Source organism: Lucilia cuprina, chromosome 6 (assembly GCF_022045245.1).
Source record: "Lucilia cuprina isolate Lc7/37 chromosome 6, ASM2204524v1, whole genome shotgun sequence".
Taxonomy (NCBI): domain Eukaryota; kingdom Metazoa; phylum Arthropoda; class Insecta; order Diptera; family Calliphoridae; genus Lucilia; species Lucilia cuprina.
Window position 1 is genome coordinate 28,647,356 of NC_060954.1, and position 16,794 is coordinate 28,664,149.

A 16,794-nucleotide genomic window follows, 5' to 3' on the forward strand; every position below is an offset into this window, starting at 1 on the left:
CAATTTTATTCGGAATTTTCTCAATTTCATATTGAAAATCACTATTTCATTTGGAATTTTCTCAATTTAATGGGTAATGTTCCCAATTTCAATTAAAAATGGTGTAGTGCTACTGAAATCCGGGGATGTCACTTGTGAAAAATTGGACGTTTCTAGGGTCTATTAATACAAATTAAAAAATTTAGAGATTTTCGGCAAAAAGTTGTTAGTGAAAAAATCAGGCAAAATTAGCGGTTTCTAAAAACGGAAATCGGTTTTCGATAGTGAATAACTAGTTTTTTTCGAAATCCAGGGATGACACTTGCGAAGCATTATACGATTATAGGTGAAAGTCAAAATTTTTTAAAAAATAGTTGTATAAAATCAGGAAATAACTTTGTGTAATACCCCATTTACATATGCACGACATCTACTAGATTTCATTTTCATTTCAAAATCTCTTTATAAATCTATACCGTTTATACTTACTATTTTTGACATTTAGGAAGATTTAATTTTTGCTAATATTTCTTGAAATTGTGTTTTGTTGAAAAATTAGAAGAAGAAATGGGATATTTATTAAAATTTTATTTTTAATAAAAAAATATATATTTAAATATAACATCACCTTTCATCTTTAATAAACTTTTCATTCATGTTTTACAATTTATAAAAATTTTGTTGACATTTAAATTTTTTTGTTTCATTTATTTTTTTCTTTTTTCTTGTACAGCGTCGAATTTGAGAAGGGTATATATATGTTTGTCATTCCGTTTGTAATTTCTATAATATAATTTTCCGACCCTATAAAGTATATATATTCTGGATCCTTAAGCCACGTCCGTCTGTCTGTCTGTTGAAATCAGTTTTTAGAGGACCCCAGATATCGTCGTCTTACTTGTTTAGTATTATTTAGGAAAAAACAGAGTTAAATTACTAAAAACAACTAGATTTTGAGTAGATTTTAACGAAATCTAGTTACGAAGTAGATTTTGTTTTGTATGGGAAATCTAGTTAAAATCAACTAGATTTGGCTCAAAATCTCATAAGTACTAGATTTCGTGTATGTGTAAATGGGGTATAAGTTATGTTTTTATTTCTATCCAATATATTCACAATACTTTAATATAAAGAAAAACCAAGAATAAATTAGGATAAAAAATTAAATTGTGATAAAATATTTAATTTAGTTAAAAGTTGAATTGCTGGCAGTATCTCGATACGTTCACAGTTTTGTAATTATTTGTTTGCCTTTTTTGTGGATAAATATTATTCACGTGCTAATACAGCGGTTGATTTACACACACACATGTAAATAATGAAAAAAATGTTGTTGAATGCGTTTTATAAATGTTGTTTTGACCTGGTTCACACTGGGAAACTTTTTATTTTGTGTGTGAGACGGTTGATATTTCTTTCTCTCACACACAAAAATCAAAAGTTTCTCTACAAAAGTTTCCCAGTGTGGACCGGCAGTTATAACAACATAATTCCTTTACGTATGTTTAAGTAAAAACGTTGTTCATGCGGTTGATTTCCAAATATCCGCAACGTTAAGTGACAACTAAGAAGGTAAAAGCTCAGAAATACTTCAAAGAAAATATAAATATTGATATTACTTTCACCATCAACGCCATAAGAAAAAAAACAAGAAAGAAAATAAAAATGTTTACTTTTTATAATTATATTTGTTCAATTCACCATCAAGTTGTATATTGTACCTACTAAAGTGTAGTAACAGTGATTGCAGCAATCAAAACAAATACACATAACAATGTCAAAAGATAAAAAAAATCAAAAAATATTAAATTAATAAACATGCAAAATAAACCAAATTAATTTCTTTGAATTTTCAATTCTTTTATTTTCTTTATTCCACATTTTAAACTAATAAATAAACTGTCTTTAATAAAATTTTATTTTTTTTGTTTTTGTAAACAGCTGTTTGTTTCTGATTTTAGTGTTACCACTTTATCGTTTTTTATGCTTAAATCGTTTGAATTTTTGTTTATATGTTGAAATAAACAATTGGCAACACTAAAATTTCTTACAACATTCGTAAAACATATGAAAAATTGTCGTATGAGTTGTATAGAGCTTTTGCATAGAAAATACCAACAATATTGTTATGACTATTGTAGCAGCTGCTGACATACAACGCTACAACGTCGATTGTGAATTGAACAATTAACTCTGATTTTTGATACAACAAATTAGAGTTGCTATTTTGCTAATTCTTAAAAAAAGCTGCTTCGCTTTTACGGAACGGAAACGTTACGGTAATTTCAACTAACTGAACCTTTATAGTATAAAGCACCAATAAACATATTACGCATTGTTGTCACAGGGTATACAGAGGCATCACGTGCAAAAAACTATTTCCCTTTCTTTTGCACAACACGTAGCACCATTATTTTTGAAACACATGGAGGTAAACTCTGTGTTGTTGTATTTAAAATGAAAGATGATACCTTATATGACTTCGTCTTAATTTTAAAGTTGACGATTTTGAACCGAAATAATCGGCCAACTATGCTTATGACGCCAAGCTCCAGGGTTTTATAGTTGAAACTCTTTGCATTTAGTTAAAAATCGACTTTTCGACTTTTGGCTTTTTATGCAAAGTTGATTTTTTGACTTTTTCATTTTGTTAAAAGTCGACTTTTGAACTTCTCGACTTTAAGTATTTTTTAAATAGTCGACTTTTTCCAACTTTTCGATTTTTTTCTCGACTTGTTCCGACCTGTTTGACTTTTTTCGATTATTTTTTTTTTTACATTTTTCGAAGTTTTCCGACTATTTTAGAGTCTATTTTTATTATTTTTTTTAAATTTTCGACTATTTTTCGACAAAAAGTCGATTGTTCGAATATTCGAAAGTCGATTTATAGAACCCAACCAAGCTCAAGGATTAAAAAGTAATCTGGTAACAGGATACAAGCCGAAACGGCTTTAGTCGGTGGCGAATAGTAATATTTTGCATGCCGCGCCGCCGCCGACTTCTTTCGGCTCAAAAGTTAATCCGGCTTAAACATAGCCGCTGATAAAGATTGGAATGGGACAATTATTTCTGGAAATAATTTCACCAATTAGAACTGAGTTTCCACTATTTAAAATTTATATTGCAAATTGAAAAGAGTTGCCAAAAAATATTGTGCTAATAATAAAATAGCCAAAACTTCCATAAATGTCCATTTTCGTCAGAAAAAAACTTATATAGAGACAGGTTTCTATACAACAGACCAAAGTAAATTAATAAAGTAGCATCACTTGAACAACTGACTATTTTTTTAACTATAGTTTCTATAGAAAAATAAAATTAGTTGTCAAAGTTTGTTTTGAAAATTGTTAACATTGTTTATTTCGCCATTTTTAAATTGTGTTTTGCTATTTGTTAAAATTTGTGAATAGTTGAAAAAATGAATTAAAAGTGGTTTTAAAGTAGTTTAAAAGTGTTATAAATTTTATAATATATATTAATATAATTAAATTCATAATATTTTCAACTTAAAAGTAATTTTTTATATTTAGGTTTTGTTCACTTTGTTGTTAAAGGAAATTTTCTTAAATTATTTGACACATTGCTGGATTATTCCAAAAACAAAATACATGTGTTTGTTGTAGATGTTGTTGTACAACAAGAGATGTCGCTACTTTATTAATTTACTTTGCAACAGACTATTATACAGAGATTTTTTAATATAATAAATACAAGTGAAATTGAGTCTATAATTTAGCCACCGACGATATTTTCTATAATAAGCCACCGCCACCGAGCTTAAATGATTGCGCCACCTCCGCCGACAATTTTGCATCGGCTTGTATCAGCCGGTCCACACTAGGGTTCTATAAATGGACTTTCGAATAATCGAACAATCGACTTTTTATCGAAAAAAGTCGAAGTCGACTATTTTGTTCCAAAAATGTCGATAAGTCGACTATCGTATGTGAAAAAAGTCGAAAAGTCGACTTTGTTATTAAAAGTCGAAAAGTCTGAAAGTCGATAAGTCAAAAAGGATAATAAGTCGAAAAAGTCGAAAAAAGTCGGAAGAAGTCGAAAAAACTCGAAAATTGTATAAACAGGTCAAAAATAGTCGAAAATTTTTAAATCGGAAAAAGTCAAAAAATAGTCGAAAATAGTCAAAAAGGCGAAAAAAGTCAAAGAGTTGAAAAGTCGGAAAAGGTCGAAAAGTCAACTATTTAAAAAATAAATTTATAAAAGTCGACTTTTAGTTAAATAAAAAAACTCGAAAAGTCGAAAAATCGACTTTTCATAAAATGCAAAAAGGTGAAAAGTCGACTTTTCATAAAATGCAAAAAGGTGAACCCAACCAAGCTCAAGGATTAAAAAGTAATCTGGTAACAGGATACAAGCCGAAACGGCTTTAGTCGGTGGCGAATAGTAATATTTTGCATGCCGCGCCGCCGCCGACTTCTTTCGGCTCAAAAGTTAATCCGGCTTAAACATAGCCGCTGATAAAGATTGGAATGGGACAATTATTTCTGGAAATAATTTCACCAATTAGAACTGAGTTTCCACTATTTAAAATTTATATTGCAAATTGAAAAGAGTTGCCAAAAAATATTGTGCTAATAATAAAATAGCCAAAACTTCCATAAATGTCCATTTTCGTCAGAAAAAAACTTATATAGAGACAGGTTTCTATACAACAGACCAAAGTAAATTAATAAAGTAGCATCACTTGAACAACTGACTATTTTTTTAACTATAGTTTCTATAGAAAAATAAAATTAGTTGTCAAAGTTTGTTTTGAAAATTGTTAACATTGTTTATTTCGCCATTTTTAAATTGTGTTTTGCTATTTGTTAAAATTTGTGAATAGTTGAAAAAATGAATTAAAAGTGGTTTTAAAGTAGTTTAAAAGTGTTATAAATTTTATAATATATATTAATATAATTAAATTCATAATATTTTCAACTTAAAAGTAATTTTTTATATTTAGGTTTTGTTCACTTTGTTGTTAAAGGAAATTTTCTTAAATTATTTGACACATTGCTGGATTATTCCAAAAACAAAATACATGTGTTTGTTGTAGATGTTGTTGTACAACAAGAGATGTCGCTACTTTATTAATTTACTTTGCAACAGACTATTATACAGAGATTTTTTAATATAATAAATACAAGTGAAATTGAGTCTATAATTTAGCCACCGACGATATTTTCTATAATAAGCCACCGCCACCGAGCTTAATGATGATTGCGCCGACAATTTTGCATCGGCTTGTATCAGCCGGTCCACACTAGGGTTCTATAAATGGACTTTCGAATAATCGAACAATCGACTTTTTATCGAAAAAAGTCGAAGTCGACTATTTTGTTCCAAAAATGTCGATAAGTCGACTATCGTATGTGAAAAAAGTCGAAAAGTCGACTTTGTTATTAAAAGTCGAAAAGTCTGAAAGTCGATAAGTCAAAAAGGATAATAAGTCGAAAAAGTCGAAAAAAGTCGGAAGAAGTCGAAAAAACTCGAAAATTGTATAAACAGGTCAAAAATAGTCGAAAATTTTTAAATCGGAAAAAGTCAAAAAATAGTCGAAAATAGTCAAAAAGGCGAAAAAAGTCAAAGAGTTGAAAAGTCGGAAAAGGTCGAAAAGTCAACTATTTAAAAAATAAATTTATAAAAGTCGACTTTTAGTTAAATAAAAAAACTCGAAAAGTCGAAAAATCGACTTTTCATAAAATGCAAAAAGGTGAAAAGTCGAATTTTCATAAAATGCAAAAAGGTGAACCCAACCAAGCTCAAGGATTAAAAAGTAATCTGGTAACAGGATACAAGCCGAAACGGCTTTAGTCGGTGGCGAATAGTAATATTTTGCATGCCGCGCCGCCGCCGACTTCTTTCGGCTCAAAAGTTAATCCGGCTTAAACATAGCCGCTGATAAAGATTGGAATGGGACAATTATTTCTGGAAATAATTTCACCAATTAGAACTGAGTTTCCACTATTTAAAATTTATATTGCAAATTGAAAAGAGTTGCCAAAAAATATTGTGCTAATAATAAAATAGCCAAAACTTCCATAAATGTCCATTTTCGTCAGAAAAAAACTTATATAGAGACAGGTTTCTATACAACAGACCAAAGTAAATTAATAAAGTAGCATCACTTGAACAACTGACTATTTTTTTAACTATAGTTTCTATAGAAAAATAAAATTAGTTGTCAAAGTTTGTTTTGAAAATTGTTAACATTGTTTATTTCGCCATTTTTAAATTGTGTTTTGCTATTTGTTAAAATTTGTGAATAGTTGAAAAAATGAATTAAAAGTGGTTTTAAAGTAGTTTAAAAGTGTTATAAATTTTATAATATATATTAATATAATTAAATTCATAATATTTTCAACTTAAAAGTAATTTTTTATATTTAGGTTTTGTTCACTTTGTTGTTAAAGGAAATTTTCTTAAATTATTTGACACATTGCTGGATTATTCCAAAAACAAAATACATGTGTTTGTTGTAGATGTTGTTGTACAACAAGAGATGTCGCTACTTTATTAATTTACTTTGCAACAGACTATTATACAGAGATTTTTTAATATAATAAATACAAGTGAAATTGAGTCTATAATTTAGCCACCGACGATATTTTCTATAATAAGCCACCGCCACCGAGCTTAAATGATTGCGCCACCTCCGCCGACAATTTTGCATCGGCTTGTATCAGCCGGTCCACACTAGGGTTCTATAAATGGACTTTCGAATAATCGAACAATCGACTTTTTATCGAAAAAAGTCGAAGTCGACTATTTTGTTCCAAAAATATCGATAAGTCGACTATCGTATGTGAAAAAAGTCGAAAAGTCGACTTTGTTATTAAAAGTCGAAAAGTCTGAAAGTCGATAAGTCAAAAAGGATAATAAGTCGAAAAAGTCGAAAAAAGTCGGAAGAAGTCGAAAAAACTCGAAAATTGTATAAACAGGTCAAAAATAGTCGAAAATTTTTAAATCGGAAAAAGTCAAAAAATAGTCGGAAAGAAGTCGCAAATAGTCAAAAAGTCGGAAAAAGTCGAAAACTCAAAAAAATGTAGAAACAAGTTAAAAATAGTCGGAAACTGTACAAAAGTGGAAAAAAGTCAAAAACTCTAAAATAGTCGTAAACATCGAAAAAAAGTCAAAAAATATTCGGAAAATAGTCAAAAAGTCGAAAAAATCGAAAAGTCGCAATAACTCGAAAAAAGTAAAAAAATAGTCGGAAAAAAGTCGAAATAAGTCGGAAAAAGTCGACTATTTATAAAATACTTATAGTCGAAAAGTCTAAAAGTCGACTTTTAATTAAAAAAAATGTCGACTTTTCTTAACATGCAAAAAGTCGAAAAGTTAACTTTTAACTAACTTTTTTTGAGAAACTTTTGATTTTGCGTGAGAGAGAAAAAGAAAGAAGGTCATCCTCGCGGTACGGAGTTTTCCGTACTCGGAAACCTGTTTTGTTTTGTTTTTCTTCTCATTCGTAAAATAAATTTTTGTTGAATAAAATAGAAAAGTCGAAGTTGACTATTTTGTTCGATAACTCGACTATCGTCTATGAAAAAAGTAAAAAAAAGTCGAAAAAAGTCGGAAAAAGTCGAAAACGTTTCAACTATAGAACTCCATTCTATGATAGCATAACCCATGTCTATATTAAACGTTGGCAGAAAAATTTTATGCTTTTTGTTTATGTTAATGCATATGGGTAACAAAATGCTGATTATATCACGATAACTCTCAGATAATTTTGTGAGAACAAGTTTCCCAAAAAAAGTTTCCTAGTGTGGATCGGCACATAGGAGACTTTCTGCTAGGGTTCTATAGTTGAAACGAAAAGTCGACTTTTGGACTTTTTCATTTAGTTAACCCTTTCGGCTTTATTGCGGGAATTCCCGTCATTCACTAGTCTTTAAAAAAAACTAATGACGGCAATTTCCGTCCTTAAGGAATTCCCGCAATTTGTTTTTAAGTGCTACATATATTATTGAAAAATAAAATGCGTGAATTCCCGTCATCGCGGGAATTCCCGTCATTTGATCCACAGTTAACAAAAATTATTAAACGATATAAAAGCGGGAATTACCGCTCTTAATTTTTATATGAAAAAAATATGTGATTCTTTCGGTAGCTACAGCAAAATTCATGTGCGGCCGAAAGGCCTTTTTCGACTCTGCATTTTATGAAAAGTCGACTTTTCACCTTTTTGCATTTTATGAAAAGTCGACTTTTCACCTTTTTGCATTTTATGAAAAGTCGATTTTTCGACTTTTCGAGTTTTTTTATTTAACTAAAAGTCGACTTTTATAAATTTATTTTTTAAATAGTTGACTTTTCGACCTTTTCCGACTTTTCAACTCTTTGACTTTTTTCGCCTTTTTGACTATTTTCGACTATTTTTTGAGTTTTTTCGAGTTTTTCCGACTATTTTAGAGTTTTTGACTTTTTTTCCACTTTTGTACAGTTTCCGACTATTTTTGACATGTTTCTACAATTTTCGACTTTTTCGATAATTACTTTTCAGGAATTATGTGAATTCGCCTTGGATGATACCTTATATGACTTCGCTTTGATTTTAAATTTGTCGGTCTTGAAACGAAAAAATCTGGCAACTATGCTTATGACGCCAATTTCTTATGATATTTCATCATAATGAAAGTATTTTAGTATCAACCGCCAATTCTTTGTAGCGAATAATTTAAAAATAATTTATTTTCAAGAAAATTTAAAAATGTACATCAAATCAGTGATAATTGATGGTTTTAAATCGTATGGCAGACGAACAGAGATTCATGGCTTCGATCCTGAATTTACTGCTATTACCGGCTTAAATGGAACTGGCAAATCAAATATATTGGACTCTATTTGTTTTGTTTTGGGCATCATGAATTTAGGTCAAGTGAGAGCAACATCTCTTCAAGATTTGGTATATAAGAGTGGCCAGGCTGGTATAACAAAGGCTACAGTTACATTAATATTTGATAACACCAATCCTGGTCAATGTCCTTTGGGGTATGAAAAATGTAGGGAAATATCCGTCACTAGACAAATTATTGTTGGAGGAAAGAATAAGTACTTAATAAACGGAAAATTAGTTCAGAATAAAAAAGTTGCAGACTTTTTTTGTTCGGTCCAACTAAATGTCAACAATCCCAATTTTTTAATAATGCAAGGACGTATTACAAAAGTATTAAACATGAAGCCCCAAGAGGTGAGATTCTGTGTGATAATTTTTTATTTTAATTTATATTTTATTTATAATACCCCAACAAAAAAGTGTGGAAAAAGATGCAGTATTTTCATCAGAACTAGTAACTCGAAGTGCTTCAAATTCCGGTGAAAAACCTATGAATTTTACATTAGCGTGTCGTTGGATGGATGATGTTCATTTTTGGCAACTCTGAACTACATCTAATCTTAAAGCCATGATACACGTTTGTCAGATCTTACAACGTTGTCAGAAAATGTGTAATAATTGTCTGAACTTGCAATTTTTCTTTTGTTGTCAAAAGCATTACCGAAAATATTGCAAGACAAAATTTGTGTGTTGACAGTATTAGACATTTACTGCACATTTTACTGCCAATGTTGTATACATAGCATTAGTTTAAGAAGCAGTTAAAATCCGATATTTGGATGTCAAAAATAAAACACATTTTCTTAATGACATCCTTTGAAAATTTCACTGGTTTTTCACCATGTTATTTGTAATGACTTTTCTAATTTAATTTTAATTAATTTAACAATATTCAATAACCTAGCCTATAGGCCATAAGCGGTTAATATTTTTTTTATTATGATTTATTTATTAGTATTTCAAATACTTTATTTTTAGATCTATATTACATTTTGATTTAATTTAATATTAATTTAACATTATTAAAAACTCTGATATATATTATTTTTCACAAAAATTACACGATTTCTTTTAAATATATTAAAATTTTGTTCATTCTTGGTGTCCGTTGGTAGCAGATTAAACAGTTGCAATCCCTTGTAGAATAGTACCCTCTTCATTTTATTGCTAGTAGCTTTGTGCAAACTAAAATCGTTCGAATTTCGTAGATTATAGGGCTGTATTTGGCTGACATAAGTTAGCTGATCTGTTAGGTATTCTGGCGCTTTTCCCATTTTTATTTTGAAGCCGCTGCCTAATATTTAACCATTTTAAAGTGTCCAGCATAATTTGTATTGGTGTGAACCTATTGCAGTTTATAATTGACCTCATAGCATTGTTTTGTAGCTTTTGTAATCTCTAAATTTGATTAATTGTAAGACATAAATATAGAATTATAAAACCGAATTCAAAGTGTGGTTTTATCATTGTATTGTAAATGTTTATTGCAGTTTTATAGTTGAAATTTTATTTCTCATTCTCCTAAAGAAACCAATAGTTTAAAGTTCATATTTTTATCAATTATAAAACCTAAGTATTTTATATAGTCTACTTTTTCAATTATTGTATTAATTTCGAAGTTTAAGTTATTCTATTTTACAATAATTCTTCCAACAAAAAATAAATAATTATATAAAAATAAAATTACAACTGAATTATTTAAAATGATAATATACTATATAAAATAACGATAGGACAATTAAATTGTACCGCATTGATCATAAATGAATTCCTACATAATTTGCAATCAATCAAATGTAATTCAAAGAAGCAAAACAGGTTAAAATAAAAGAATATGTAGAAGTCATAAACAATCCCAAAAATGAACTCACAGAACCAATCAATATGTCATACAGCAACTATATGGCAAATAACATTCCAGACTGTAAAGGACATAGGTAATACAAATCAAGACAGAAACATGAATCTATAAAACACCTGTATGCATACAATAACAGTCACAAATCATCTTCTACCAAAACAGTCACAAAGTAAATTCATTCAAATCAGCAATATTGACTGAGCAATCACAACATCCTTAAACCACACAACATTCCCCCATTTCAAAGCTAACAGAAATTTCCCAAAATTGGCCAACAATATAAAAAAAAATCATATCATAAATCAGTCAATACTAGATAAAAAACCTATGCATATTAATTGCAATTAAAATGATATGAACCAACAACAATAAATAGGCAACCAATAATACCAAAGCAACAGTCTAAAATACTTGCATTATAACATACCTTAACAAGAAACAAATAACAGTAATTAGTGAGTAATATGAGGGACTAATACAACATAAATCAAAATCTTATCAAAAAAAGGTCTCACATAAAATCTTTTTTTGCTTTTAACTAGGCTTTCATTTGTAAGAAAATATTTGGTTTATAAAAGTGAATAGGATGTAATCGCATTTTTAGATGTGATTAAGATGTAGTTTGTAAAGTTTGACATCAATTATTTTTTGGTGGGAAACTTTATTTTCCTTCTTAAGAAAGAAAGATAAAATGGTAAATTTGTGTGATCGTATTTCACTTTTGAAAATATCCCAACAAAAATAATTGATGTCATACTCCAATGGGACGCTAATGTAAAATTCATAGGTTTTTCACCAAAATTGGAAGCACTTCAAGTATCCCAGCAAAAAAAGACGTGCAAAAAAGTAGTATATGCATGGGTTCAACTGATGGTTCATATTTAGGGGAAACATGCATGATTTTAACATTAGCGTGTCATTGGCGAGCATGGGTTCGTATTTGGTTCGTCTTCAAATGAGTGCTTATAACCAGTGAACATTAAATGATTCTCATGCAAATTTTCATTGGTGCACTATATTATAAAACGCGTTAAAATCCGTTAAGCATTCACCCAACTTGGTATTTTCTTCTCTTATTAATCAAGATGTTAAAATGGTCTTAATATTATTAATTTTAACAAATATTAAATACAAAAATCTATTAAAATTAATGGTATTTTTAATATTTATTTATTTTGAGTCTTAAGAGAATACCAAATTTTAGTTAATTTTACAATTTTTATAACAGAATTTTACATAAGTGAATTGTGTGCAATTTTTCATGACTTCACTTATGACAAATTTATAAGAATTTTGGCATGTATTTAAAATGCATTAACAAGAACACTTACCAAAGAAATCATGAACATATGCCTTCTTCTTGAACAACTTCAAAATTTTTTTGCTGAGATGTTATTTGTGGTGAAAATTCTACTTCTTTTTCCTCACTTTTTTTTCTGGAAACTTGAGTCTATTTCTCTGTACAAATTTGCGACAGGGGAAGCAAAAAAAATAAACAGTTGTTGAAAAGGTACCCAGCAAAAAAAGTGAGGAAGAAGATGTTGAATTTTCACCACAAATAACATACCTGAAGTATGTACTTCTAATTTTGGTGAAAAACCAATGAATTTTACATTTGCTTGTCATTGGAGGGATGTTATTCATTTTTGACAACTTTTTGCTTAATTAAACCGGCGCTTTAGAAGCGATTAAATTTCGATTTTAAGGTGTTATTTTAATGTAGATAGTGGATACCTATTTATTTGGGCATTTTAGAATGAAAGAAAATTGACATATAAGAAGTTATGAAATTGCGAATTTAAGAATTGAATGTTATTATATAATTTTTCTCTATAGGCTTTTAAATCCTAAAAATTTATTAAAATTAATAAAATGTGATAATAACAATTTAATTAAAAGAAAACATATTTTTGTTTACGTTTAATTAGTTGCAATTATATGTATATGTATATATTTATTAAAACAAAAGACATTTATCAATAAACAGGTACATATTCATTTTCAAAATAAAGTAAATTAAATGCAATATTCAAATATACATATAAAAAAATTAAACGAAAATAAATATTTAAATATACATATAAAAAATTAAACGAAATAAAAATTTTAAATATACGTGCGTATATAAAATTATATGTGGAAAACCAATAAATTAAGGGGTACTTTAATAAAAACTCATTATCATTCTTTGACAAAACTATTCCCGAGTTGCTTCTTTAATAGTACATTGTTTTCTAAGAAGAATTTAATTTTTGTAAATTTGAATATAAAATAATTTGATTACTTACCAGCAAGAATATCAAGTTTGGTATTCAATGGCTTCTTTAGTATGGCTTTCTTATTTTTTTTTTTGAAAAAATATTAATTATTAAATTAATACAGTACCTGTTTTATCTTTTTTCTGAAAGACCTAATTTTTACTTACTTTTAAAATTTTTATATATTTTTTTCACTTCTTTGAATTTGTTTATTGTATGGATTTGCGCGTCGTTTTTGTAGTTATATAAGCGTTTAACAACTATATTTAGTATCCATAACATAAACTTATATAATAACAACACCAATCAGCTATATGCAATGAATCAAAGAAATTCAACTTATTTGTTTTTCTTTTAATTTAGAAAAAGTGAATAAAATATGCAAATTACATAATATCAGAAAAACTATACCAGAGTAGGCATTTTTTGCACTCGTGAATACAATTTTATTTATTTCTCTCGTTTCACGAGATTTATTTTTAATCTCGCGAGATCTTTTTTTCAACTCTTCATTTTTTGCGTTCACTTCATGAGCGATATTTATATATATATATTGTTTTTTTTAATTTCTCTCACAAGAGATATCAAAATGAATAGAATTTGAATAAAACTCACATACAGAAAATGTGTGCACGATAACCGGTTTAATGGCGGTGGTAAAAAATAAATTTAGTAAGAAGGATGTACGTATGTACATATATGTATGTATGTGAATGATGGATGTGTGTGCGGAGAAAAAGGGTTTATGGCGACAAACAAATGTTTTAAAAAATAAAAATGTTTATTTGCAAAACAAAAACTTGCATATATGATGCAATTATGATGTTACATTAGAAAAAATACTAATATTAAAAATTTGTTAATGCAATTTTATTTACATGCAATATTATTATTTTTACAAAATACAAAAATGAAAAAAAAAAATTTTATGAAAAAACAAAATAAATTGCATCAACAAATGTTTTTAATGCAAAAACCTAATTGACACATCGTATGTCCTATTTTTTACTTCAATTACAATAACAATTACTATTTCTATTTGCACACGTGCACAAAGATCGTAAAAAGCCATAAAATCATAATGAAATTTCTGGAAATTTACCACATTTTAAAAATTTACGAACATCTACAGGCAAACATAACTCTTTAAAGTTTACACACGCATATACATAAATGCACATGTATGTTTACACACTTACACATAAAAAAGTTAATTTTAATTTTCTTAAGATTTACAATATTATAAAACTCATGAAATACTCTTTTGTACTCGTTTCATGAGAGAAATTTATTTTCCGCTCTTTAAATTTAAATATCACTCGTGAGATTTATTTTTAAAAGTAACGGAAAAAAGATAAATTCACAAGAAAGTAAACAATTTATTTCGCTCTAATTAATATCATTCGAGAGAGAAATCAATTTGAACGCTCTTCCTACTCTGAACTATACTTAATAAATTTAAATGATAAAAACCTGTAAAAAGTGTTAAGAGGATTTTATATAATTCAAAAAAAAAAATGAAGGAGGTAATCACGAACAATTTAATGCCAAATACTCATATTAAAAATCACATCTACAGAAGTAGAAAAGATGCATTTGCAACTATGTGGATAGATAGAAACAAAACAGATACATAAGTAACCATAAATACTAATAAAAATCCATGCCCTCCTATAAAACCCAGTCAAAGTAGTGACTAATTCCCTTGACAAAACCTAGTAGGTTGCGAGGGTTATGTCTAGCAATTTCCCCCAGTTCGCCGTAGAATCTATTCCCTAGTCATTTCAGCCTGAGGTTTTGTATCCTAGCAAGGGTTCTAACTGAGCAGTGTCCAGTTAGTAACCCTATCAGAACCCTTAGACTGCGTCTTTCCAGTCCTATAAGTAAATTGGTAGCACACATATCAAGTTTTGGCCTTTGATATCTTGCAATCCAATCTACTATTCCAGGACTGGATAATGATGTCGCGCATTCTTTCGAATATCATCCTATTATAATGACAAATGGGTGGTTTTACCATCCCTGTCATCTATCTAGCTACTTCGTCCGCAACCTCATTGCCCTGCACATTACAGTGCCCTGGCTCCCAGCACAATCTATTGACTAATAGTCTTATAATGTCCCTAAGGGCATTTCTACAATCCACAACTAGCCACAAATGTACCGTGTGACAACCCAATGGCCTAAGAGCAGCTTGGCTATCAACATAAATTGTCACAACCGACCCCGGATCGATATGATTCCTTATCAGTTCCGTCGCTTTCCAGATCGCTAGGGTATCTGCTTGGAAGACTCTACATCGTTTTATGTTGATATCAGCGATATAGACACCGGCATCCGGTGTCTAAAGCATATAACTATGATTATATTAAATTATAGCGAGTGTTTAGAAATTGTTGACAAAAATGGCTATTGAATTTGAAAATATTTCCACTTAGACATTTTAAGAGTAAATTAATAAAATTAGTTTATATGATTTTATATGCATTTTTTTAATCATTCGCCTTCGTAGTGCACTATTATTAGAGTTGTCAATTATTCGTGTTAAAAATTATTCGAATAAAAACAAACAATTTTTTTATTCGAGTAGAAATTCGATTATTCAAACGAATAACAAATAAAATATTTTATTCGAATAATTAAAAAATATATAAATAAAACTTGCCAAACACCTCCAAGATCTTAAGATATGGGTAAAAAACGGGATTGCGTATATTAATGCACTTACAAGTAAGTAACTTAGGTCAATCCCAATCTATATTATATGTTTCAGTAGATTTAAGAGTGGACGCTGAGGCTTTTATAATGATATGTGTATGTATATGATGTTTAGAGAAATATTTGTTCACTTCATCAACTACTTATCATATTTTATATTCACCATCAAATAAAATAATGGGTATTGTATTTGTAATTCCGTTTCCGACCCAATGGAAATATTAGATTCTAAAACGATCTAGCCGCCCATTATCAGTTGAAACACGATAGGAGGAATTTTTAACAAATATTTTTGTTTGTTATTAAAAATAGGCAATATCTGTCTACGATTTAACCTCGCAACATAAAAAGTTTACTTCATAAAATTGCTATGACTCAGATAATTGGCTTATAAAAGCACGGATGATAATGAAATTTGAAATGTAAAAAATTTTAAGGAACCAAAATGTGAAATATTATGAGGATCGGCCAATAATGTAAAGATCTCATCATATAAATCATCTATTTAACTCATCATTATTGAGAAATTGATTATGATAATTGCAAGAAAGCTAACTGGAACCCAGCGAAAAAAAGTGAGGAAAAATAAGTAGAATTTTCACTACAAATAACATACTTGAAGTATACTTATTTTGGTGAAAAACCTATGAATTTTATATTAGCGTGTCATTGAAGAAATTTTGTTCATTTTTGATAACTATGAACTACATCTAATCTCATTCATAGATGCAATAAAAATCTGATATTTGGATGTAAAAATAAACCGAATTTGTTGTTGTTGTTGTAACAGCTCGACTGTGGCCGATAGTTCTTTCCTGGGGAAAAAACTTTCGGTTGATACAGCTGTCGCTGGGTTGACAATCTTTGGCCGAGTATGACTCGGGTCGTTCCGGAGCGAAGATCCAATTGTCATGGGAACGAACCGAATTTGTTCAATGACATGCTTATGTTCATTGGCTTTTTACCAAAGCTTGATGTACTTCGAATATGTTATTTGTAGTTACTTTTCTACAACTACTTTTTCTACTTTTCCCACCATCAAAAAAGATGGGGGGTATATTGTTTTTGTCATTCCGTTTGTAACACATTGAAATATTCGTCTAAGACCTATAAAAGTATATATATTCTGGGTCCTTATT

The 16,794-nt window shown here is 29.0% G+C and overlaps 1 protein-coding gene across 1 annotated transcript in view; it reads left to right on the top strand.

Annotated features, from left to right (window-relative positions):
* Positions 1-8,597: 8,597 nt before the first annotated feature.
* The window catches only part of LOC111688147 (structural maintenance of chromosomes protein 2), a 56,859-nt gene continuing 48,662 nt past the window's right edge, over positions 8,598-16,794 (top strand). Inside the window, exon 1 of the mRNA XM_023450628.2 lies at positions 8,598-9,172. Within this exon, the coding sequence (XP_023306396.2) occupies positions 8,693-9,172 (480 nt within the window). The 5' untranslated portion in view covers positions 8,598-8,692. The remainder of the gene's footprint in view (positions 9,173-16,794) is intronic.